Below are 26,175 nucleotides of genomic sequence, written 5' to 3'. Positions count from 1 at the left end.
TTGCAAAGAAAGTTCTAGGCAGTGTTTGCATTGGGAGAAAAGCTTTTGAAACCATGAAGTGTAAGAGAAAGAGAAAGCCCAGCTCAAATTGAAAAGGAGTCTTTGTACCAATAAGAAAATAACAACAAAAAATGCAAAACCCAGAATAGTCCATAATAATTTTAGAATATGATTCATGATCAGGAAAGGTACAAGTAATGTTTTTTTTCCTTATTTTAAACTGCTTTTTTCTTTTCAAAAAATTTTATTGTAGTATATTTGATTTACATTGCTGTATTAGCTTCAGGTGTACAACAAAATCAATCAGTTGTATTTATATGTGTGTGTATAGGTTTTTGCAGAATGCTGAGTAGACTTCCCTGTGCTATGTTGTAGGTCCTTGTTGTTTATCTGTTTTATGTATAGTAGTGAGTGTATGTTATCTAAATCTCCTAATTCACCCCTTCATTCCCCAGGTTCCCCTTGGTATCAGTACGTTTGATTTTTTTTTTAGGTTATTTTTTTTTATTTTATGTTATTTTTAAACTTTACATAATTGTATTAGTTTTGCCAAACATCAAAATGAATCCACCACAGGTATACATGTGGTACATTTGATTTTGAGATCTCTAAGTCTGTTTCTGTTTTTTAAAATAAGTTCACTTGTATCATTTTTATTAGATTCCACATAGAAGTGATATCATATGGCATTTGTCTTTCCTTAACTTCACTTAGTATGATAATATGTAGGTCAAAATAATTTATGTTACTGAAAATGGCATTATTTCATTTTTTATGATGTAATATAGTTTCAAAAGAGAAAGAAGACATGTTGAGCTAGACTAAGTAAAAGAAACTTCATGAAACCAACTCTATCTTTGATTCATTGGCTTTTGTTTCTCTCTTTTTTTTTCTTTTTTTTTTGAGGGAGTAGTATTTAGCGAAATAGTTGACTCATTGGAAAAGACTCTGATGCTGGGAGGGATTGGGGGCAGGAGGAGAAGGGGACGACAGAGGATGAGATGGCTGGATGGCATCACTGACTCGATGAATGTGAGTCTCAGTGAACTACAGGAGTTGGTGATGGACAGGGAGGCCTGGCGTGCTGCAATGCATGGGGTCGCAAAGAGTCAGACACGACTGAGTGACTGAACTGAGTATTTAGTTAAGTTTAATACGGGATTGAAATGGAGTGTGGTCACTTCTAAATAGAGGAATGGCATTAGCAAACACTTTGACATGGAACATGCTTGATATAAAGTGAAATATCTAACTAATCCTGTAGCTCTGAAGTATGGACAGCATTGCAAGATATAAGGGAAAGTTCAACAAGACCTGGGTGGTAGAATGGCTATCTGAGGATTTTTCACTTAATCCTGAAAGAAAGGAGAGACTCCTGTTGCAACGAAAGAGATAATCTAACTGATGTGAATGGTACCAATGGATAAAGTGGACAGAAGTACAGAGAGCAGGGTGCAGGGAGGTTATTGCAATGCTTTAGCTAATGGCTATTACAATCTAACCAGGTAATTGTAGTGGGAATAGAAAGACAATTTTAGACATAAGAGATATTTGGAGGATTTTAAACATAGGTTGCAGAGGAGAAAAAAGAAGAATGCTATACTTCAGAGAAGTGTAAAGTCCGGGTGTGAGAATATAGGAAAAGACGATGAATTTAACTCCGTATAATTTTGAGGAGAAGGCTGTGTTTCCATTGTATCTTTAATATTTTGAATGGGGCAATGAATAAATTAACACAATAATGGATATTTGTTCAACCCAAATTGAGGAGGTGTGCCCCGAAAGATGTGCTCAGTTCTAAGTAGCTAGTTCATTTAAAAAGAATTGCTGGTTATCTTCAGCATTTTCTCAATAAAGAGACTAGGGCCATGAGAGGGATAATCTTGCTATCATGTATGAAGGATCTGGCAATGTTGCATCCAGAGAAATTAAGTTTCAGGAAACAGGCATAGTCATCATCTTTAGTCAAGTTAAATTGGAAGTAGTCAAACAGGAGATGGCAAGAGTGAACATCAACAATTTAGGAATCAGTGAACTAAACTAGACTGGAATGGGTGAATTTAACTCAGATGACCATTATATCTACTACTGCAGGCAAGAATCCCTTAGAAGAAATGGAGTAGCCACCATGGTCAACAAAAGAGTCAGAAATGCAGTACTTGGATGCAGTCTCAAAAAATGACAGAATGTTCTCTTAGTTTCCAAGGCAAACCATTCAATATCACAGTAATCTAAGTCTATGCTCCAACCAGTAATGCTGAAGAGGCTGAAGTTGAATGGTTCTATGAAGACCTACAAGACCTTCTAGAATTAATACCCAAAAAAGATGTCCTGGGTCTAGAAGCAAAAGTAGGAAGTCAAGAAGCACCTGGAGTAAAAGGCAAATTTGGCCTTGGAGTACAGAATGAGCAGGGCAAAGGCTAACAGAGTTTTGCCAAGAGAACGCACTGGTCATAGCAAATACCCTCTTCCAACAACACAAGAGAAGACTCTACACATGGACATCACCAGATGGTCAACACCGAAATCAGATTGATTATATTCTTTGCAGCCAAAGATGAAGAAGCTCTGTACAGCCAATAAGAACATGACCAGGAGCTGACTGTGGCTCAGATCATGAACTCCTTATTGCCAAATTCAGACTTAAATTAAAGAAAGTAAGGTAAAACACTAAACCATTCAGGTATGACCTAAATCAAATCCCTTAGGACTATACAATGGAAGTGACAAATAGTTTCAAGGGATTAGATCTGATAGACAGAGTGCCTGAAGAGCTATGGAGAGAGGTTCATGACATTATACAGGAGGCAGTGATTAAGACCATCCCCAAGAAAAAGAAATTTAAAAAGGCAAAATGATTGTCTGAGAAGTCCTTACAAGCAGCTATGAAAAGAAGAGAAGCAAAAGGCAAAAGAGAAAAGGAAAGATATACCCATTTGAATGCAGAGTTCCAAAAATAGCAAGAAGAGATAAGAAAGCCTTCCTCAGTGATCAGTGCAAAGATAGAGGAAAACAAGAGAATGGGAGATACTAGAGATCTCATCAAGGAAATTAGAGACACCAAGGGAACATTTCATGCAAAGATGGGCACAGTAAAAGACAGAAATGGTATGGCCACAACAGAAGCAGAGGACATTAAGAAGAGGTGGCAAGAATACACAGAAGAAATGTACAAAAAAGATCTTCATGACCCAGATAGTCACAATGGTGTGATCACTCACCTAGAGCCAGACATCCTGGAATGTGAAGTCAAGTGGGCCTTAGGAAGCATCACTACGAACAAAACTAGTGGAGGTGATGGAATTCCAGTTGAGCTATTTCAAATCCTGAAAGATGATGCTGGGAAAGTGCTCCACTCAATATGCCAGCAAATTTGGAAAGCTCAGCAATGACCACAGGACTGGAAAAGGTCAGTTTTCTTTCCATTCCCAAAGAAGGGCAATGCCAAAGAATGTTCAAACTACCACACAATTGCACTCATCTCCCACGCTAGCAAAGTAATGCTCAAAATCCTCCAAGGCAGGCTTCAACAGTAGGTAAACCATGAACTTCCAGATGTACAAGCTGGTTTTAGAAAAGGCAGAGGAACCAGAGATCCAATTGCCAACATCCACTGAATTATCAGAACAGCAAGAGAGTTCCAGAAAAACATCTACTTCTGTTTTATTGACTATACCAAAGCCTCTGGCTATGTGGATCAAAGCAAACTGGAAAATTCTTCAAGAGATGGGAATACCAGACCACCTGACCTTCCTCCTGAGAAATCTGTATGCAGGTCAGAAAGCAACAGTTAGAACTCGACATAGAACAACAGACTGATTCTAAATTGGGAAAGGAGTACGTCAAATCTGTATATTTCAGCTTCTTCAGCATCACTGTTCAGGGCATAGACTTGGATTAGTGTGATATTGAATGGTTTGCCTTGGCAACAAACAAAGATCATTCTGTCTTTTTTTTCAGATTGCATCCAATTACTGCATTTCAAACTCTTTTGTTGACCATGATGGCTACTCCATTTCTTCTCTGAGATTCTTGCTCACAGTAGTAGATATAACGGTCATCTGAGTTAAATTCACCCATCCCAGTCTAGTTTAGTTCATTGATTCCTAAAATGTTGATGTTCCTTCTTGCCATCTCCTGTTTGACCACTTCCAATTTTCCTTGATTCATGGGCCTAACATTCCAGGCTCCTATGCAATATTGCTCTTACAGCATCGGACTTTACTTCCATCACCAGTCACATCCACACCTGGGAAGCTCCCATAAGCCTCTTATCGTTCTCCATCAGAGGGCAGACAGACTGAAAACAATAACCACAGGAAAGTAACCAATCTGATCACATGACCACAACATTGTCTAACTCAATGGGACTATGAGCTATGCCATGTAGGGCCACCCAAGACGGACAGGTCATGGTGGAGAGTTCTGACAAAACGTGGTCCCCTGGAGAAGGGAATGGCAAACCCCTTCAGTATTCTTACTGGAGTACAGTGAGCCCCCAATCCAATAGGATTGTTGTCCTTGTCAGGAGAGAGCCATGTGGATACAGAGAGGCAGGAGAAAAGACCATGTGATGATGGAGGAGAAAGAGACTGGATGTACAGAGCTGCACCCAGGGAAGGCCATGTAAACAGCCAACCACCAGAAGCCATGAGAGCAGCAAGAAAGGAGTTATCTACAAGTTTCAGAGGCAGCATGACCCTCCTGACCTTGATTTTTGACTTCTGACTCCAGAACTCTGTGAAAATATGTTTCTATGGCTTTAAAACACCCAACCTGTGGTACTATAAAGTAGCTCTGGGAAATTAATACAGGTATGATGTAAAAAAAGGAGGTAAGTTTATTCCTTGGGTTCCAGAAACAAATAAAGAACCCATGAACAGAATTGAAGGGGAAACAGACATCAACTCAACATGAATAAGAACTTGCTAGTAGGTAAATTCACCACAAAGTAGAAGCCAAGGGGTTAAAGTGAAGTCGCTCAGTCGTGTCCGACTCTTTGCGACCCCGTGGACTGCAGCCCACCAGGCTCCTCCATCCATGGGATTCTCCAGGCAAGAGTACTGGAGTGGGTTGCCATTTCCTTCTCCAGCCAAGGGCTTAAGCAAGTCATAAACTGTTGTTGCTTTTGTTGTTTAGTCCCTAAGTCCTGTCCTACTCTTTTGAAACCCCGTGGACTGTAAACTGCCAGGCTCCCTTGTCCATGAGATTTCCCAGGCAAGAACACTGGAGTAGGTTTACACTTTCTTCTCCAGGGGCTTTTCCTGACTGAGGGATTGAACTCAGGTCTCCTGCACTGGCAGGATGATTCTTTTACAACTGAGCCACCAGGGCAGCCCTAAGTTTCAAATTCCCCACTATTAAAAATGTGCAAGCAGAAATGAATCAGGAATGCTGCAGAGCTGATTTATGCATCTGATTAAACTGATGATCTCCAACTCTAGAATTCAATGGACATGCATTAGAGTCTTGCCAAAGAGAGGCAGACAGCTGCCTTTCACCTTCTGTTTCACTGATAGGTGCTGATACATAATAGAATGGTATGCACGGTATATAAGATTGAATCTAAAGTCAGCATTTCCTAGCTATTCATCCTTAGGTAGATTCCATAACCTCCCTTGCATCAGTTTTCCACATGTTAAACAAAAATAGTAATCACTTCAGAGTGTTATTATGGAGATGAACTAGTTAATAATTTAAATTGTTTATAACAGGACACAGGAAATGTAAGTGTTTATTTGTGACCTACTTGCTCTCACATTGCTTAGATGTCACGCATTAACACTGGCCTACTATCACTGCCATTCTTCACCCTCAAAATATGGAGAATTGGGAGTCAAACTAGAACTGATTGTATTTTTTAAGTCTTATTTTCTTTTCGAGATCCCATTTGGACCATTTATTGACCAAGTATCAGAAGTGTGATTTTTTTTTTTTCAGTTTTCTTATAACAAGCCATGATAATGTGTTAGTTAACTGATAAGATGGGTTTATGTGTGTGTGCGTGTTTCAAGCATTTCTGAGAAGTAAATGATTCAGCAGCAGCATTTTCAGACAATAAAGACTACAGTTTATCCTAACAAAGCTCTCTTGACCTTTTGGTACTTATGTGCTGGAGTTGGAGGAAGATGTGAAGTTTTCACAATTAAATCCACAGAAATTCAGATATTTCATTAAATGAGCATCTGTTGGTGACTGGAGTGTAATTTCAGCTTCAGGAGCTAGTAAAAGAAGTTTTCAACATATGACACTCATAATAACTGGTACATAATTGTCAAAAAGAAATCCTCACTAAATGACTCAAATTTAACAAAATACGCTTTTATTTCTTCACTATGGAAGGTTACTAATCACTGCATCACTTGGGTGCATGGATGACAGCTCTGACAGGTTAACGATGCTCCAGGTAAATTCACACTTACTTAGTTACATTCCATGAAGTAAATCCATCAACAGATGTGGGTAGCAATGCTTATACCTATATGATTCTGGGGCCAGTGATTACGTAACCTTTGGATACATCAGAGGGAGGACAGAGAATCAGGGAACTGGATGCTCTTTCCATAAGGAGCAGCTTAGTGACACAGCATGCATTTTAAAGGGGAACACATGTATACCTGTGATGGATTCATTTTGATATTTGGCAAAACTAATACAATTTTTAAATTTATTTAAAATTAAATTTAAAAATACAATAAAATTAAAAAAAATAATAAAATAAAGAGGGGGATGCTCTGAGAAAACGAGGGAGGCTTGGCTGTGAGAGTATGTTTTACCTGAGGCAAAGTTTAGAGGCCAACAAGCATAGTAGAAAGGAAAGCGTTTCTAGAACTTAGATGTACTTTTTAAAAATAACTCTTTCATTTTTTAAAATTTTATTTTATTTTTAAACTTTACAATATTGTATTAGTTTTGTCAAATATTGAAATGAATCCACCAAAGGTATACCTGTGTTCCCCATCCTGAACCCTCCTCCCTCGTCCCTCCCCATACCCTCCCTCTGGGTCGTCCCAGTGCACCAGCCCCAAGCATCCAGTATCGTGCATCGAACCTGGACTGGCGACTTGTTTCATACATGATATTATACATGTTTCAACGCCTTTCATTTTTTTAAATAACTCTTTCATTCACAAAAGAAGGTAACCAATGCGGTGGAACAACCAGCACTTCACTTGGTGTATGAGCCCAGTTGTCATGGTGATTCCCTGCTTTATAAGCCATTTGTCCCCAACAAGTTCCACAAAACCCCTGTCTGTCAATGACATTATAATATACAAAACATCAGTAATGATGAATTTCCTTGGGATTGTCATTGAGATTAAATAACTCAAGGGTATGAACTATCCACCTCAATATCTGGCAATAATAGGGACTGAATAATTGTAGACTTTTGTCTTTAAGGGTCTTCATCTCTTATAAGTCCTAAAGGCAGAGTTTGGGAGCAGATATGGGTCAATATGATGGATGAGGCAACACCACAGTTCACTGAAAAATAGCAGCTCTTTATTCATCTCAATTCAGCAAATATCAATATTTCTTGAGTATCTACTACATGCTGCCCACTGAGGGGATAAAATGATAAATCAAAGATTGTTCTTTAATTTCTGGAAAATGAAATTCAAAATCAAGTAAAATAAACCCAGCCATATAAGCCATTGAGAAATGCCTTGCAAGGTAAGGGAATTGATTTTAAGCATATATTGAGAATTCACACAGATTGACTGATTCAGTGAAAACACAGAGCAGCCTTAAATTATCTCCCTTTGGCAATATTTATTTGTGGAATTGCAGGGGTACTAGTCAGCTTGACAGTATTCCCCCACCAGACCGGTTTTCTTTGTTTAGTTCCTGCCTTAGTCTGTTGATCCTGCTGTAACAGAGTACTGTGAACTGAATGGCTTATAAACAACAGAAGTTAGTGTCTCTGTTCTGGATTCTGAGAAATGCAAGGTCAAGGCTCTGGCAGCTTCAGTGTCTGGGCAGAGTCCACTTCCTGGTTCATTAAGGACAGGCATTTTTTTTTGCTGTATCCTCAGGTGGTGGAAAAGGTGAATGATCTCTCTATATAAGGAGAGATCCCTTATATTAGCTCCCTTTATAAGGACCTAATGCCCTTCACAAAGCCTCCACCCTCATGACCAGTTCATTTTCCAAAGGCCCATTTCCTAATACCATCACACTGGGGGTCAAGATACTTTTTTTTTTTTAATTGAGGTATAGTTGATTTACAATGTTTTGTTAGTTACTGCAGTACAGCAAAGTGATTCAGTTATATTTACACAGACATATACATGTTACTTTCCATTATGGCTTATCAGAGGATATTGATTATAGTCCCCTATGCTATATGGTACGAGTGGCTTCCCAGGTGCTCAGTGGTTAAAAAATCCACCTGCCAATGCAGGAGACACAGGAAACGTGGATTCGATCCCTCAGTTGGGAAGATCCCCTGGAATAAGAAATGGCAACCCACTCTGGTACTCTTGTCTGGAAAATTCCATGGACAGAGAAACCTGGCGGGCTACCGTCCATGGGGTCGCAAAGAGTTGGACATGCCTGTGCATGCATGCAAACTATACCGTAGGATACCTTATTGCTTATCCATTCTACATGTAAAGCTTACATCTGCTAATCCCAACTTCTCAGGCCATCACTCCTTCATCCCCCTTCTCCTCCGCAACCACCAGTCAGTTCTCTATGTCTGTGATCCTGTTCCTTCTTCAAAAACAGATCTATTTGTGTCGTGTTTTAGATTTCCACATATAATGGATATTGTATATTATTTGTCTTTATCTGACTTACTTCACTTAATGCAATAATGTCTAGTTCCATCCGTGTTGCTGCAGATGACACGATCTCACTCTTTTTCATGGCTGAGTAATATTCCTTTGTGTATATGTACCCCATATTCTTTTGAGGGGGTAGGATCTTAATATATGAATTTCTGTTTCATTGCACCTTCCACATTGTGGACGTTCAGTCCCTAACAGAGAACATTCCTTTCTCTTTCCAAATCAGTCTGTGTGGCCGTGTGGAAGAACCACCACATGAGGACAGTGACCAATTACTTCATTGTCAACCTTTCTCTGGCTGACGTGCTTGTGACCATCACCTGCCTTCCAGCCACACTAGTTGTGGACATTACTGAGACCTGGTTCTTCGGACAGTCCCTCTGTAAAGTGATTCCTTATTTACAGGTAAATGCTTTGTACACTTTTGGGGGCTTCAAACACAAAAACTACCCCAAAAATGCATAATCATTTTCATTTATAGCCATGGCCCATTAGTAAACACTTAGTGTGTTAAGAGAGAAATTGGCAAACTTAAGGACAGTAATATGAGAAACTTTTTGGGTAAACAAGGTAAGTTCTGGGTAAAAAAAGTGTCAGAATCCTGTGCTGTATAAACCTTTTGCTCCTTTGATCTCTAATTTTCTGATTATAAATTAAAGAACTTGAACAAATCAATGATTGAGGTTATCCCAATTCAAAGAATTGAGTGTTGTTTTGATAAGTGGTCTCATTTACTGCTGAGAAATCAAGAGCTATACTGTCAAAGCAGCACAGGGAACATGTTTTAGTGCAGGTTTGAATTAAATGCCGCATTTGGAACCTCTATGCTGCCATTCACTGACTGTATGCCATTGAGCCAAATACACAAGCTCTTTGAGAGTCACTGATTTTAAAAGATTAATAATTTCAATTTTAAATATGTCTCTGTGGTTGCTGTGCTCGTCTACTTAGATAACTATATGAACCATTTGGCACAGATATTAGTCTCTGGAAGACTCTGGCCTTATAAAAACAGTGTGTTCTCAACAAACATCTGTCATCATCATTATCACTGGTGTTCTATTGTTCAGCTCTGAAATCTGCTTTCCTATAACTAGTTGCTCTATTACAAATTAAGAACAAATACTTCCAGAGAATACTTTTCTGACTGATATTCTGATATCTCTGAAATCTTTAAAAATTTTACCAAACTGGTGTTCATAGCCACAGTTCTAAAAGACCTGGATTTCCTTTAGCAATTGGACAGTGAGTGAAATGCTGGCCACTCCCTTCTAGTTCCCATGACCACCCTCCACCATCTAGCTCTTATTCCATCTGGCCTCCAAGATGATATCATAATATTTGGAGGAAATGACAATATGCACCCAATGAAGACAAACTGAGGCAAGAAGAATCTAAACACGGACCTTACACTCTTCAGAAAAATTGACCGAAAATGGATCATAGACCCAAATGTAAAATGTAAAGCCACAAAACTCTTAGAAGATAACTTAGAAGAAACTCCAAATGGCCTGTGTATTCTGATGACTTTTTAGATGTAGCAACAAAGATGTGCTGCTTGAAATAAATCATAAGCTGACTTCATTAACATTAAAATCTTCTGCGCTGCAAAATTCAGTGTAAACAGAATGAGAAGGCAAAGCACAAACTGGGAGAAAATATTTGCCAAAGATATGTATAATAAGTGACTGCAGCCTAAAATAAGGGCTTCCAAGGTGGCTCAGTGGTAAAGAATCTGCTTGCCAAGCAGGAGACATGGCTTTGATCCCTGGGTCAGGAAAAAACGCTGGAGAGAGAAATGATAACCCACTATAGTATTCTTGACTGGGAAATCCCCATGCACAGAGGAGCCTGGTGGACTACTGTCCATGGGGTTGCAAAAGAAGCAGACATGACTTAGGGACTAAACAACAACAATATCTAAAATATGCAAAGAGTTGTTAAAACTAAGCAATCTGAAAGCAAACAATCCAACTAAAACATAGACCAAAGACATTAACGACACCTTACTAACCAAGATATACAAATGGCAAAGAAACATATGAAGAGATGTCCTTCATCACATCTCATCAGTGAACTGCAAGTTAAGATAATGAAATATCACTATAGACTTATTAGAGCAGTAAAACTATGAAACTCTGACAACAACAAAAGCTGGCAAGGATGCGCAGCAGCAGGAACTCGCATTCATTGCTGGTAAGGATAATGAAAAATGTTATAGCCATTCTGGAAGACTGATTTTTTTTTTTACTTTACTTTTTTTTAAACAAAACAGTCCAATATATGATCCAGAAAGTGCATTCTGTGATATTTACCTCTCAAAAGTTGAAAATTTACATACACAGGAAAACTCTCATGCAAATGTCTACTGAAGCTTTATCTATGATGATCAAAACTTTGAGGTAACAAAGATGTCCTTCAGTAGATGAACAGATAAACTAATTGGAGTACAACCAGATAATAGAGTATTATTCATGTTCAGTTCCGTTCAGTTGCTCAGTCGTGTCTGACTCTTTGCAACCCCATGGACTGCAGCACTCTAGGCTTCCCTGTCCTTCACCAACTCCTGGAGCTTGTTCAAACTCAAGTCCATCAAGTCGGTGATGCCATCCAACCATCTCATCCTCTGTCGTCCCCTTCTCTTCCTGCATTCAATCTTTCTCAGCATCAGGGTCTTTTCCAATGAGTCAGTTCTCATCAGGTGGCCAAAGTATTGGTGTTTTGGCTTCAGTATCAGTCCTTCCTTCCAATGAATATTCAGGACTGATTTCTTTAAGGATAGACTGGTTGGATCTCCTTGTAGTCCAAGGGACTCTCAAGAGTCTTCTCCAACACCGTGGTTCAAAAGCATCAATTCCTCAGCACTCGGCTTTCTTTATAGTCCAACTCTCACACCCATACATGACTACTCATAAAACCATAGCTTCGACTAGATGGATCTTTGCCGGCAAAGTAATGTCTCTGCTTTTTAATATGCTGTCTAGGTTGGTCATAGCTTTTTTTCTAAGGAGCAAGTGTCTTTTAATTCCATGGCTGCAGTCACCATCTGCAGTGATTTTGGAGCCCAAGAAAATAAAGTCACTGTTTCCATTGTTTACCCATCTATTTGCCAAGAAGTGATGGGACCAGATGCCATGATCTTAGTTTTCTGAATGTTGAGTTTTAAGCCAACTTTTTCATTCTCCTATTTCGCTTTCATCACGAGGCTCGTTAGTTCCACTTCACTTTCTGCTGTAAGGGTGATATCATCTGCATATCTGAGGTTATTGATATTTCTCCTGGCAATATTGATTCCAGTGTGTGCTTCATCCTACAAGCCTTCCCAGGTGGTTCCAGTGGGTAAAGAATCTTCTTGCTAGTGCAGTAGACCCAAGAGATGGGAGTTTAAACCATGGATTGGGAAGATCCCCTGGAATAGGAAATGGCAACCCACTCCAGTATTCTTGCCTGGAAGATTCCAGGGACAGAAGAGCCTGGCTATGGGATTGCAACAAGTGGGTAGCCTATCCCTCTTCCAGGGGGACTTCCTGGCCCAGGAATTGAACCAGGGTCTCCTTCATTCCAGGCAGATTCTTTACCAGATGAAAAGAATACTACTACCTGAGAATATTACTACCCAGGAAGCCCAATAGGAGCAGTGAACTGCTTTTTCAGAGTGACTTTTTCAATATAACTGAAGAGTCTCTGCACAGGAAAAGAACAAAAGTCTACTGAGATTTGGGTGATGGGTGTTCAGTAGGCGGATGGTCTCCCTTTTTCTCTCAGTCACACTTTCCTACATTCCAGTCTATTAGTGCCTATCATCCAAACTTGCAATTTGGCAGAATTTCCATTTCTCTGGTGCTGTTTGCCACATCTGTATGCTAGCATGAAACTGACTCCTCTACCAAAGAAAACGTCCCACATTGACCTGACCACAGGGTACTCATAGGACAAATGCAAGATAAGCATGGACAGCAAAAGAAAGTTCACATCGTCTCACTTTGCTTCACTCACAGTGTTCACAATTCACACTACATTCATTTCTGAAAGGATTTACTATCAGTTTGGTTTGACCTACTGTCAAAATCTCAATGAAAATGGAACCCAGAAGTGCACTCCTACAAGTGAAAAGCAACAACAGAACTCTCATTTATTATCACTTATGATAAGGTGCAATTGTGTATCACCACTGAGAAAATCATGTAAATTGGATTCTAATTGTATACTCCAGTATATTATACACCAGCAAATACAGTAGTCAAACAACGACTGTTAAATCACTGATGCCTAAGGGTTCATTCAACGGATTATACTGTCAGATTATCCAAACCAGCATGTTCTCTCATGGGAAGGCACTGTACCCTGGCTCACCGTTGGCACTGGACAGCCATCTCTCAAGTGCACTGATTGGAACTGATTATTGCAAGCAGTTGAAAGAACTCCTAGAAATGACTTCAGAATTTGAACCACATTACTTCTATCCCGTTCACCCATGTTGATTAGAATGTATGAAAAGCAAGATACTAAACCTTGTTGAGAACTTTTCATTTCTAATTGCTAGAGAGGATAAATAGAGCCCTGGCTCAGTAGTATGAAAGGTCAACTGTATAGAGCTAGATGACCACTGCTCTATCAATCCCCAGGTTGGCAAGGGTTTGGAAGGGCTCTGGGTTCTTGACACATTCTCAGGGAGGAATGGAGGTTGAGCAAAGAGTGGACACCGGAGAAAGTGTGAATGTCCCCTAAGGCAGTGCCAAGGAATGTCCAGGCGCCATCAACAAGGCGGAATCAAGATTGCCAGGAGAAATATCAACAAACTCAGATATGCAGATGATACAACTCCAATGGCAGAAAGTGAAGAGGAACTAAAGATCCTCTTGATGAGGGTGAAAGAGGAGAGTGAAAAAGCTGGCTTGAAACTCAACACTAAAAAAAAAAATAAAATAAAGTAAAACAAGATCATCACTTCATGGCAACTAGAAGGGGGAAAAGGGGAAGCAGTGGCAAGTTTTCTTTTCTTGGTCTTCAAAAATCACTGCAGACGGTGACTGCAGCCATGAAATTTAAAGACTCTTGCTCCTTGGAAGGAAAGCTATGACAAACCTAGACAGCATATTAAAAAGCAGAAATGTTACTTTGCCAACAAATGTCTGTATGGTCAAAGCTATGGTTTTTACCAGTAGTTATGTATGGATGTGAAAGCTGGACAATGCAAAAGGCTGAGCACCAAAATTGATGCCTTCAAACTCTGGTGCTAGAAAAGACTCTCGAAAGTCCCTTGGACTGCAAGGAAATCAAGCTAGTCAATCCTAAAGGAAATCAACCATGAGTATTCATGGAAGGACTGATGTTAAAGCTGAAGCTCCAATATTTTGACCACCTCTGCAAAGAGTCGACTCATTAGAAAAGACCCTGATGCTGGGAGAGATTGAAGGCAGGAGAAAGGGACAACAGGGGACGAGATGGTTGGATGGTATCACCAATTCAATGGACATGAATTTGAGCAAGCTCCAGGAGATGGTGAAGGACAGGGAAGCCCGGCGTTCTGCAGACCATGTTGCAAAGAGTCAGACACGACTGAGCAACTGAACAGCAACAAATCAATCAACATAAACCTACTCTGATAGAGTTCATCCCTTTCAAATTAAAGTTGAAATTAACCCCCAAGAATTTAGAACAGTTTACATCTTTACTTGTAATTTCTATAACTATTCTTCACTGTAAAGCAGTCTGTTCCAATTAAAAGCTAGAACTCTAAGCTCGAGAATAGAAGAAAATACGAATAGTATAATCACCGTCACCACTGCCATCATCATAACAAGGAATAACAAACACTTATCATTTATATACCAGGCCCAGGTTAGGCATTTCACGTGTTGACTGACTCTTCTTCTGACAAGTCCACGGTGGCTATGATTATCATGCAAGTTTACTGATGAGAAAACTGAGGCATAGCTTAAGTAACTTACCCAAGATCTCACATTTAGCACATGCCATGTGGTGCATCCCAGGAAACATGATAGCAGAATTGATTTCAACCATATTCTGTCATCTTTTCTAAAGAGAATCAAAAGAATCAGAGTTGGCAAGCATCTTATTGTCAATTTTACTCATTTAATAGGAAAAAAATACACACATTTGCCAACAATTGTTAAGTAGGTCACCCACATTGTGCAGCTAGCTGGGAGGAGATGAGAACGGCTATGTGGTCCTGATGCTTAGCCCAGAACCTCTCCTCCTCTGCTGGACCAGCAAGTGCATCCCTCTCACTCATCTGTACCTATAGTCAATGCATCAACAAGCAAGGTCCTGTTGTAAGAAGCAGAGACACACTCCCATTCACATATTATAAGATCAATACAACTAGGACAGAAAAATAAAGAAAGATGACTCTGCCATGGAATAAAGGCATGAAGCACTGTGCCAGGGACTGTTTTGCACAGTCCCTCCTGCCACTGGTTTTTGTTCCACAGTGAAGATAAACAGTACATTAATGAATTAAACATGCTGTAAGTGTTGAGAAGAAAGTGAATAGAAATCTGGAAATATATATATAATCGAAAGGAGAATGAGGCTTGTTTTTAAAGAGAGGGTTTTGAGAGAATTGATTTTGTCAACCAATGGTCTGTTCATTCAGTATAGAATGCACTAAATATAATTAAATAAAGAACCCGTCTGTCAGTGCAGTAGACTTAACAGACGCAGGTTTGATCCCTGGGTTGGGAAGATCCCCTGGAGGAGGGCCTGGCAACCCACTCCAGTATTCTTGCCTGGCTAATCCCATGGACAAAGGAGCTTGGCAGGCTAAAGTCTATAGCACTGCACAGAGTAGGACACGACTGAAGTGAGCCGGCATGGCACAGCAATTACATAAACTGATCATGGGGGATGGGCATACATGACATGCTTCTTTACTATTTTCTTAAAGTTCCAAACTAAATGTGTGTGATGCCATTAATTGTACAGAAATCTGGATAGGTGAACCTATTTGAATTTTAGAAGTAGGTTGCTTCTTCCAGCAATGAGCAAACGATGGCAAGGAGATCCATATAGAAGATTACCTTTTATCACAACTCATGCATTTGCATGTTGAAAATGGACTGATGTACGAATAACCTCGGTTATTTAAAAATAAGAAATGAGATGCCAATAATTCAAAAATGCTAATTAAATGCAATTGCAATCAAATTCTTGTATGTCAATTTAAAAGAAAGACCTATCATTGTATTATTGTGTATAAGTAAAAGAAAAATTTCCAGTTCAGACTATGAACATATATGTTCTTACCTTTGATGATAAGATTTCCCTTATCAATGGAAAAATGCCACAACAAAATCAGTGTATCTTTATTCAAAGAATGTCATATAAATCAAAACACTTGGCATAAAAAAAGAGGCAGCTTCCCAAGTTGTGCTAGTGGTAAAGAACCCACCTGCCAATGCCGAAGAAGACTTGAGTTCAAATCCAGGATCCCCTGGAACTATTCTTGCCTGGAGAATTCCATGAACAGAGGAGCCTAGTGGGCTACAGTCCATGGGGTTGCAAAGAGTTGGACTCGAAAAGCAACTTAGCACTCAGTCATAGTACACTTTTTATATTTAATGGGAAATAGGTAATTCTTTTTATTGATACATTTCTAATATTATTTGTAGCCGATTTTTTTTCATTTTTTTAATAGAAAGCACTTGAATGAAACGTCTTTTGACAACTTTGAATCTGGTTATCTGTGTGCCTACCCTTCTGAAACAGTACAAATATTGAGAGACATCCATGTAACAGCTGGCGCTTCCCTGTGCTACCTTCCTTCTTTCTTTAGACCGTGTCGGTGTCTGTCTCTGTCCTCACGCTGAGCTGCATTGCCTTGGACCGGTGGTATGCTATCTGTCACCCTCTGATGTTTAAGAGCACAGCCAAGCGGGCCCGGAACAGCATCGTCATCATCTGGATCGTGTCCTGCGTCATAATGATCCCTCAGGCCATTGTCATGGAGTGCAGCACCATGCTGCCCGGCTTAGCCAATAAAACCGCTCTCTTTACCGTCTGTGATGAGCGCTGGGGAGGCAAGTCCAGTGTGGTCCTTACATTGATACGACAGCTGTGAATTGGGAATCTGATTTGCATAACGCTTGTAAAGCTGGCCTTCTTTATTTTATTGACATTCATTAGTATCATTTTGCAAAAACATGAAAAATCAAGTTGAAATCCAAAACGATTTCACAGAATCCCTCCACCCATTTTGAACCTTTAGATGGCACGACTATCTAGCTGTTGTGTTGTTCAGCTGGGGATATGAACTTTTCTTCAGTTTTCTAAAACATCCAAAGGACTCATTTATAATAACCCAAATATGTATTTTGAAATTATTAACATTTTATAACATGGGCAGACCATTATATTTCCGCAGGTGTTGGGTTCCCTAATGCGGCTTCAAATGCAACTGAATTTTTCATGTTAAAGTTTTCATGTTAAAGCCTGGAAACATGACTGTCTTTTCTATTGACCTATGTTGATCTTTGAGTCAAACCAGCTAAATATGCTTTCTCTATTCATTACACAGTAAATTGATAAATTTTACCACTGACATAATTATTTTCTGATTTCAGAGTTATACTAATAATGGAATTACGATCTTACTTGGTTTCCCACCTGACATGGTCAGTAGTTAAATTTAGACAATCAGAAGAGGGAGGTGTTATGTTCCTTTGGTTCAGAACGCTCAGCAACAGTCTGAGTTCTGCAACAGTCTGAGTTCTGTAACAGTGGAACCACTTTTATCAGTGCCTGATGACGGCACGAATCCGGACAGAGCAAAGAATGAAAGAAAATAAAATAATGCTGCATCTCCCAGCACTGTTTACAAAATTGTTACATGAAATTTAAAGAAAAGAATCTATTCTCCTCTGGTTAAGTATATTACAATGGTTCATATTTAGACGCTGTAAACATCAGGAAAGCATTTGTCTATTGGAAAGATGTATCAATAGAGGCAGTGTACCCCAAGGATGGCTGGCTCATGGACTTCTGATTTTCAAGTATTTGAATCTCTGAATTCATGTTAATTCCTAACTTGGTACTTTATTGGAACCCTGAAAAGAGAAAAATTAGGGACTGAAAAATTAGGCATATATTTTCACTGCAGCAAAATAAAACTCAAAAAATATTACAATTACTCCATATATTATCCAAAGACCTATAATAAGCAAAATTTCAAAATCCGCTTTATCTTTTATTCCAGATATTAAATGCCCCTTTATAAAATTTAGTTTTTCCCTTCATTTCTAACATTGCAATTCTTTTGCTATGTTTCTTTCTGGATCTTCTTTGGTTTTTTATGTGTTTCCTCATTAACAAGGCAGACAAAAACAAAATGAGTGGAAAGTTCCAAAATGATAGAAATATTTCTTAAGTGGTTTTGGTCCCATTTATTTAATGTTCAAACAACATCTTGAGTACTTAGGATATGCCAGAAACTGTGCCAACCTGAAGAGAAATGGACTCTGCCTAAGGGAACACGTTGTATATACTGAGGCTGAAAGGCAAATAAATAAAGTTTTCCAGTGTGATTAGTATTTTAACATACTTAGATATAAAATGCTAGGAGCACAAATTAGAGGACAGACTCAGTCCTGGCCATTTGAACAAAGTTTACAAGCAGCTGCTAACACTTCAGCAAAGCATTAAAAGTGAACAGGGAGGAAACTCAAGGGGCAATTCATTTACTCAGGGTTTGAGCTCTGGTCACTTAGAATGAACTTGTTTTGCCTCTTGATTTGGCTATGTTTTAATGTTTAAATGGGGCTTCCTTGGTGGTTCAGACAGTAAAGAATCTGCCTGCAATGCGGGACACCCAGATTCGATCCCTAGGTTGGAAAGATCCCCTAAAGAAGGGAATGGCTACCCACTCCAGTCTTGCCCAGAGAATCCCATGAACAAAGGACCCTGGTAAGAGTCAGACGGGGATGAGCGACTAACATTTTCACTTTCTTTATAATGTTTAAATATCTCAATTATTTTTCAGTTTAAGAAAGACTAAAAATGTGGAGATTCACTAGCATGAGTGTGATTCTCTCTCAGTGCACAATTTAATAATTTGGTTGATTAAAAACTTTAAAAACTGAGCAAAGATTTTCCAGACAGGGAAGAGAGGAAAGGGAAAAACTGAGGGTGTCCTAGGAAGTAGAAAACCTACACAATGGGCACCATCCCTTGAAGACAAAAGTAAAAGAGTTCAAACTTATAGTTTCTGGATTGCAGGGGTAGACAGTCTAAAGAATTGTGTTTGGGGAAAGGTGGGCTGGGGACCAACTGTGACCTGTCTCTTAGGTAATTCCTATACAATGAGTTCTATTTGGAAAAGAGTCTAAAGATCTCTTGATTGGAGTAATTTAGTTAATCATGATGAAATTGAACCATAAATTAAATTATTTGTTCAATATTATGAAGCAAACAAGCACATTTAAATCGGAGTGTTGCTGAGCCCAGGTTTGGTTGCTTGCCACACTAAAAGTCAGTAATTGAGAGGAAAGTTTCGGGAGAAAGGAAATGTGATTTAATCAGAAAAGCGGACAATCTGGGGAGAAGGTGGACTTATGTCCCAAGACCAACTAAAGGATCCTCTCAGCCATGACAATCTTTAAACGGAAAGAGGGGAAGGATCTTAGTGAATCATTGAGGCAAGAGGTTGGGTTCTGCATTTGTCTCCATTGTGTGCAAACTGGCTGACTCTCTTCATATTGTCTAGATGTCTGCCTGCAGGCTTGCTAACGGAACTACTGAGGGGAGATAACTAGTCATTCTTTCACTACTTAGCTCTTCATTCTTACTTCTTTAAATCTAGGAAAAGAACCAGCAGTGTAGGCAAGGCATAGTGCACATTCAGGAGAATGTTAACTCGGGAGCTAGGTTAAATTACCTAGTGATCTCATCCCTATAATTAGATTCTATTAAGGTGTGTGTGTGTGTGTGTGTGTGTGTGTGTGTGTGTAAGTGTTAGCTGTGTCCGAGTCTTTACGACCCCATGGACTGTAACTCATCAAGTTCCTATACCCATGGGATTTCCCAGACAAGAATACTGGAGTGGGTAGCCATTTCCTTCTCCAGGGGCTCTTCCTGACTCAGGGATCAAACCTGGATCTCCTGCATTGCAGGTGGATTCTTTGCCATCTGAGTCACCAGGGAAATCCACTTTGAGGTTAGAAGGGGACAGAAATGGGCAAAAGAGCTGCTTTCAACTCACACATTGATCATCTGTAAGTTCATGGAGACAGCAATTACATTAGGTAATTAGCTTCATTTATAAGTTTGGCAGACCAATTTTATAAACTTGTCCTTTTTTTAGTGTTGCCCCGAATGATTAAGTTGCATTAACCCCAATGAGCAAAAGGATTGTAGAATTAGGGGATCCAGTTAGTCATAATGATTAAGTAAATAGCTGCATCATTTTCCAATTACCTTTAAGCAACAGATATAAATCTCTAAAACTTATCCTAACCTCTCACATTTTATTACCTATAGGTAATATTTATTACCTCCATTTATGGAAGGAGTATTTTCTTCAAAAAATAAGAAATTATTGTCAAAATATCTAAAAACCTAAATTCAGTTTTTAGAAGTCATTTAGAAAACCTATTTGAAAGTGATTTTATATTGGTGTTTAATTATTCTAAATGTTGTTAAAGGCAAAGTAATACTGTATTGAGTTGATCATCCACAAAATCAAGCAATAAAAGATATTATATTAGTTTTTCATACATTAAATGAAATCAATATAACTTTATGTTTTCAAGAAGCGTATGAAAAATGCAAAGTAGGTTCTTATTATTCTGCTCATTAGACATCTAGTTTATTATAATGATTTTTGCATAGCATAAGTTTTGTTAATATAAGCTATGTATGTCTACATTTCTTTTCTTTTTTAATTAATTTATTTATTTTTGGCTTCACTGGGTCTTTGTTGCCACCAGGGCTTAGTCTAGTTGCTGTGAGCAGGGGCTACCCTCAAATTACAGTGCAAGGACTTCTCACTGCAGTGGCTTCTCTTGTTGCAGAGTATGGGCTTCTAGGGTCCATGGACTTCAGAGGATGTGGTTCATGGGCTTTAGATTTAGAGCACAGCTTAGTAGCTGTGGTTCATGGGCTTAGTTGCCATTAGCATGTGGAATCCTCCTGGACCAGATTCAAACTTGTGTCCCCTGCATTGGCAGGCAAACTCTCAAGCATGAGACCACCAAAGAAGTCCCTGTAACTCTATATTTAACTTAAAAATTTTAAGCTTGGACAAAAATGTGTGATAGTCAGAAGCTAAAGTCACCAAAAGGGTTCAAACCTAGGTTCAATCTTTGGGTCAGAAGATCCCCTGGAGAAGGGAAAGGATAACCACTCCAATATTCTTATCTGGGAAATCCCATTGACATAGGAGACTGGTGGGCTACAGCCCATGGGGTCATAAAGCTAAAGGTCAGCTTTCATTCCAGTCCCCAAAAAAGGCAACGCCAAAGAATGTTCAAACTACCATCTAGTTGCACTCATTTCACACGCTAGCAAAGTAATGCTCAAAATTCTTCAAGCTAGGCTTAAACAGTATGTGAACTGAGAACTTCCAGATGTTCAAGCTGGATTTAGAAAAAGCAGAGAAACCAGAGATCAAATTGCCAACATCCACTGGATCATAGAAAAGGCAAGAGAGTTTCAGAAAACCATCTACTTCTGCTTCATTGACTGTCCTAGAAGACTTTGATTGTGTGGATCACCACTAACTGTGGAAAATTCTTCAAGAGATGGGAATACCAGACCACCTGACCTGCCTCCTGAGAAACCTATATGCAGGCCAAGAAGCAACAGTTAGAACCAGACATGGAAAAATGAACTGCTTCCAAATTGGGAAAGGAGTATGTCAAGACTGTATATTGTCACCCGGTTTATTCAACTTACATGCAGAGTACATCATGAGAAGTGCTGGGCTAAATGAAGCACAAGCTGGAATCAAGATTGCCAAGAGAAATATCAATAATCTAGGACTTGCAGATGACACCACCCTATGACAGAAAGTGAGGAGGAACTAAAGCCTATTTATGAAAGTGAAAGAGGAGAGTGAAAAAGCTGGCTTAAAACTCAACATTCAGAAAACTAAGATCATGGCAACTGGTCCCATCACTTCATGGCAAATAGATGGGAAAACAATGGAAACAATGATAGCTCCAAAATCACTGCAGATGGTGACTGAAGCCATGAAATTAAAATATGCTCCTTGGGAGAAAAGTATGACAAACCAAGGCAGCATGTTAAAAAAGTAGAGACATTACTTTGCCAACAAAGGTCCATCTAGTCATAGCTATGGTTTTTCCAGTAGTCATATATGGATGTGAGATTTGGACCATAAAGAAAGTTGAGCACTGAAGAATTGATGCTTTTGAACTGTGGTGGTGGAGAAGACCCTTGAGAGTCCCTTGGACTGCAAGGAGATCAAACCAGTCAATCCTAAAGGGAATCAGTCCTGAATATTCATTGGAAGGACTGATGCTGCAGCTGAAGCTCTGATACTTTGGCCACCTGATGCAAGGAGGTGACTCATTAGAAAAGACCCTGATGCTGGAAAATATTGAAGGCAGGAGGAGAAGGGGATGACAGAGGATAAGATGGTTGGATGGCTTCACCGACTCAATTGTCATGAGCTTGAGCAAGCTTCGGGAGATGGTGAAAGACAGGGAAGCCTGGCATGCTGCAGTCCATGGGGTCGCAAAGAGTTGGACATGACTGAGTGACTGAAAAACAACAAAGTCACTGTAGGACGTTATATTTTACAGGGTTAGCTCTCTAAAGTTCAAACATCTTGAAAGTCCAAATACCATTTAGCCTAATTAAAAAATATTTATTGTGAAGTATCTTTTATTTGTGTTTAACTCATAAACTGTATTCCTTATCTTTCAGTATCAGTTCAGTCTCTCGGTTGTGTCCAACTCTTTGAGAACCCATGGAATATAGCACAGCAGGCTTCCCAATCCATCACTAACTCCTGGAGTTTACTCAAACTCATGTCCGTAGAGTCGGTGATGCCATCCAAACATCTCATCCTCTGTTGTCCCCTTCTCCTCCTAACTTCAATCTTTCCCAGCACCAGGGTCTTTTCCAATGAGTCAGTTCTTCACATCAGGTTACCAAGGTATTGGAGTTTCAGCTTCAGCATCGGTCCTTCCAATGAATATTCAGGACTGATTTTCTTTAGGATGGACTGGTTGGATCTCCTTGCTCTCCAAGGAACTCTCAAGAGTCTTCTCCAACACCACAGTTCAAAAGCATCAATTCATCAATGCTCAGCTTTCTTTATAGTCCAACTCTCACATTTGTACATGACTAATGGAAACACCATAGCTTTGACTAGACAGACCTTTGTTGGCAAAATAATGTCTCTGCTTTTTAAATGCTGTCTAGGTTGGTCATAACTTTTCTATCAAGGAGTAAGTGTCTTTTAATTTCATGACTGCAATCACCATATGCAGTGATTTTGGACCCCCCAAAAACAAAGTCTGTCACTGTTTCCATTGTCTCCCCATCTATTCATCATGAAGTGATGGGACCAAATGCCATGATCTTAGTTTTCTGAATGTTGAGTTTAAGCCAACTTTTCACTCTCCTCTTTCACTTGCATCAAGAAGCTCTTTAGTTCTTCTTCGCTTTCTGCCATAACGGTGGTATGATCTGCATCAATTCAGTTCAGTTGCTCAGTTGTATCTGAGGTGGTATAATCTGCATCTTTGAGGTTATTGATATTTCTCCTGGAAATCTTGATTCCAGTTTGTGCTTCCTCCATCCCAGCATTTCTCACAATGTACTCTGCATATAAATTAAATAAGCAGGGTGACAATATACAGCCCTGATGTACTCTTTTCCCGATTTGGAACCAGTCATTTGTTCCATGTCCAATTCTAACTGTTGCTTCCTGACCTACATGCAGATTTCTCAAGAGGCAGGTCAGCTGGTCTGGTATTCCCATCTCTTGAAGAATTTTCCACCGTTTGTTGTGATCCACACAGTCAAAAGCTTTGGCATAGTTAATAAAGCAAAAATAGATGTTTTTCTAGAACTCTCTTGTTTTTCCGATGATCCAGTGGATGTTGGTAATTTGATCTCTTGTTCCTCTGCATTTTCTAAATACAGCTTGAACATCTAGAAGTTCACAGTTCACATACTGTTGAAGCCTGGCTTGGAGAATTTTGAGCATTACTTTACTAGCATGTGAGATGAGTGCAATTGTTCAGTAGTTTGAACATTCTGTGGCATTGTCCTTCTTTGGAATTGAAAGCAGTCCTGTGGCCACTGCTGAGTTTTCCAAATTTGTTGGCTTGTTGAATGCAGCACTTTAACAGCATCATCTTTTAGGATTTAGCTCAACTGGGATTCCATCACCACCACTAGCTTTGTTCATAGTGATGCTTCCAAAGGCCCAGTTGACTTCACATTCCAAGGTGTCTGGCTCTAGGTGATTGATCATACCATCATGATTATCTGGGTTGTGAAGATCTTTTTTATATATTTCTTCTGTGTATTCTTGTCACCTCTTCTTAATATCCTCTTCTTCTGTTAGGTCCATAGCATTCTGTCCTTTACTGTGCCCATCTTTGCATGAAGTGTTCCCTTGGTATCTCTAATTTTCTTGATGAGATCTCGTCTTTCCCATTCTGTTACATTCCTCTATTTCTTCACACTGATCACTGAGAAAAGCTTTCTTTTCTCCTGTTGCTCTTCTTTGGAGCTCTGCATTCAAATGGGTATATCTTTCCTTTTCTCTTTTGCCTTTTGCTTCTCTTCTTTCACAGCTATTTGTAAGGCCTCCTCAGACAGCCATTTTGCTTTTCTTTTTCTTGGGAATGGTCTTGATCCTTGTCTCCTGTACAATGTCACAAACCTGCATCCATAGTTCTTCAGGAACTCTATCAGATCTAATCCCTTGAATCTATTTCTCACTTCTACTGTATAATCGTAAAGGATTTGATTTAGGTCATACCTGAATGGTCTAGTGTTTTTCCTTACTTTCTTCAATTTAAGTCTGAATTTGGCAATAAGGAGTTCATGATCTGAGCTATAGTCAGCTCCCAGACTTGTTTTTGCTGACTGTATAAAGCTTCTCCATCTTTACCTGCAAATAATATAATCAACCTGATTTATGTATTGATCATCTGGTGATGTCCATAATTAGAGTCTTCTTTTATATTGTTAGAAGAGGGTGTTTGCTATGACCAATGTATTCTTTTTGCAAAATCCTGTTAGCCTTAGCCCTGCTTCATTCTGTACTCCAACTCCAAATTTGCCTGTTACTCCAGATGTTTCCAGAGAAGGCAATGGTAACCCACTCCAGTACTCTTGCCTGGAAAAGTCCATGGATGAAAGAGCCTGGTAGGCTGCAGTCCATGGAGTCGCTAAGAGTCAGACACGACCGAACATCTTCACTTTCACTTTTCACTTTCATGCATTGGAGAAGGAAATGGCAACCCACTCCAGTGTTCTTGCCTGGAGAATCCCAGGGATGGGCTAGCCTGGTGGGAATCGGACATGACTGAAGCAATTTAGCAGCAGCAGCAGCCAGATGTTTCTTGACTTCCTACTTCTGCATTCCACTCCCCTATAATGAAAAGGACATCTTTTTGGGGTGTTAGTTCTAGAACGTCTTGTTGGTCTTCAAAGAACCGTTCAGCTTCAACTTTTTCAGGATTACCTGTCAGGGCATAGACTTGATATTGAGTGGTTTGCCTTGGAAACGAACAGAGATCATTCTGTCTTTTTTAAGAGTGCATCCAAGTACTGCATTTCAGACTCTTTTGTTGACTATGATGGCTACTCCATTCTTCTAAGGGATTCTTGCCCACAGTAGTAGATATAATGGTGATACGAGTTAAATTCACCCATTCCAGTCCATTTTAGTTCTCTAATTCCTAAAATACCAACGTTCACACTTGCCATCTCCTGTTTGACCACTTCCAATTTGCCTTGATTCATGGACCTAACATTCCAGGTTCCTATCCAATATTGCTCTTCATAGCATCAGACTTTGCTTATATCACCAGTCACATCCACAACTGGGTGTTGTTTTTCCACTGATCTACCGTAGCATATTGGACACCTACCGACCAGAGGAGTTCATCTTTCAGTGTCCTATCTTTATGCCTTTTCATGCTGTTCATGGGATTCTCAAGGCAGGAATACTGAAGTGGTTTGCCATTCCCTTCTCTTTTTTTTGCCATTCCCTTCTTGAGTGGACCACATTTTGTCAGAACTATCCACCATGACCCATCCATCTTGAGTGGAACCTCACAACAGGTCTCATAGTTTCATTGAGTTAGGCTGGGCTGTGGTCCATGTGATTAGATTGGTTAGTTTTCTGTGTGATTGTGGTTTTCATTCTCTCTGC

At 39.5% G+C, this 26,175-nt stretch overlaps 1 protein-coding gene across 1 annotated transcript in view; it reads left to right on the top strand.

The window, feature by feature from the left end:
• HCRTR2 (hypocretin receptor 2) overlaps nt 1-26,175 on the top strand; it is a 131,689-nt gene that overhangs the window by 85,042 nt on the left and 20,472 nt on the right. Inside the window, exons 2-3 of the mRNA NM_001192677.1 lie at nt 9,019-9,197; nt 16,591-16,834. Of these exons, the coding sequence (NP_001179606.1) occupies nt 9,019-9,197; nt 16,591-16,834 (423 nt within the window). The remainder of the gene's footprint in view (nt 1-9,018; nt 9,198-16,590; nt 16,835-26,175) is intronic.

The sequence above is a fragment of the Bos taurus genome, chromosome 23 (genome assembly GCF_002263795.3).
Source record: "Bos taurus isolate L1 Dominette 01449 registration number 42190680 breed Hereford chromosome 23, ARS-UCD2.0, whole genome shotgun sequence".
In the NCBI taxonomy this organism is placed as follows: domain Eukaryota; kingdom Metazoa; phylum Chordata; class Mammalia; order Artiodactyla; family Bovidae; genus Bos; species Bos taurus.
This window is presented reverse-complemented; position numbering and strand designations above follow the sequence as displayed.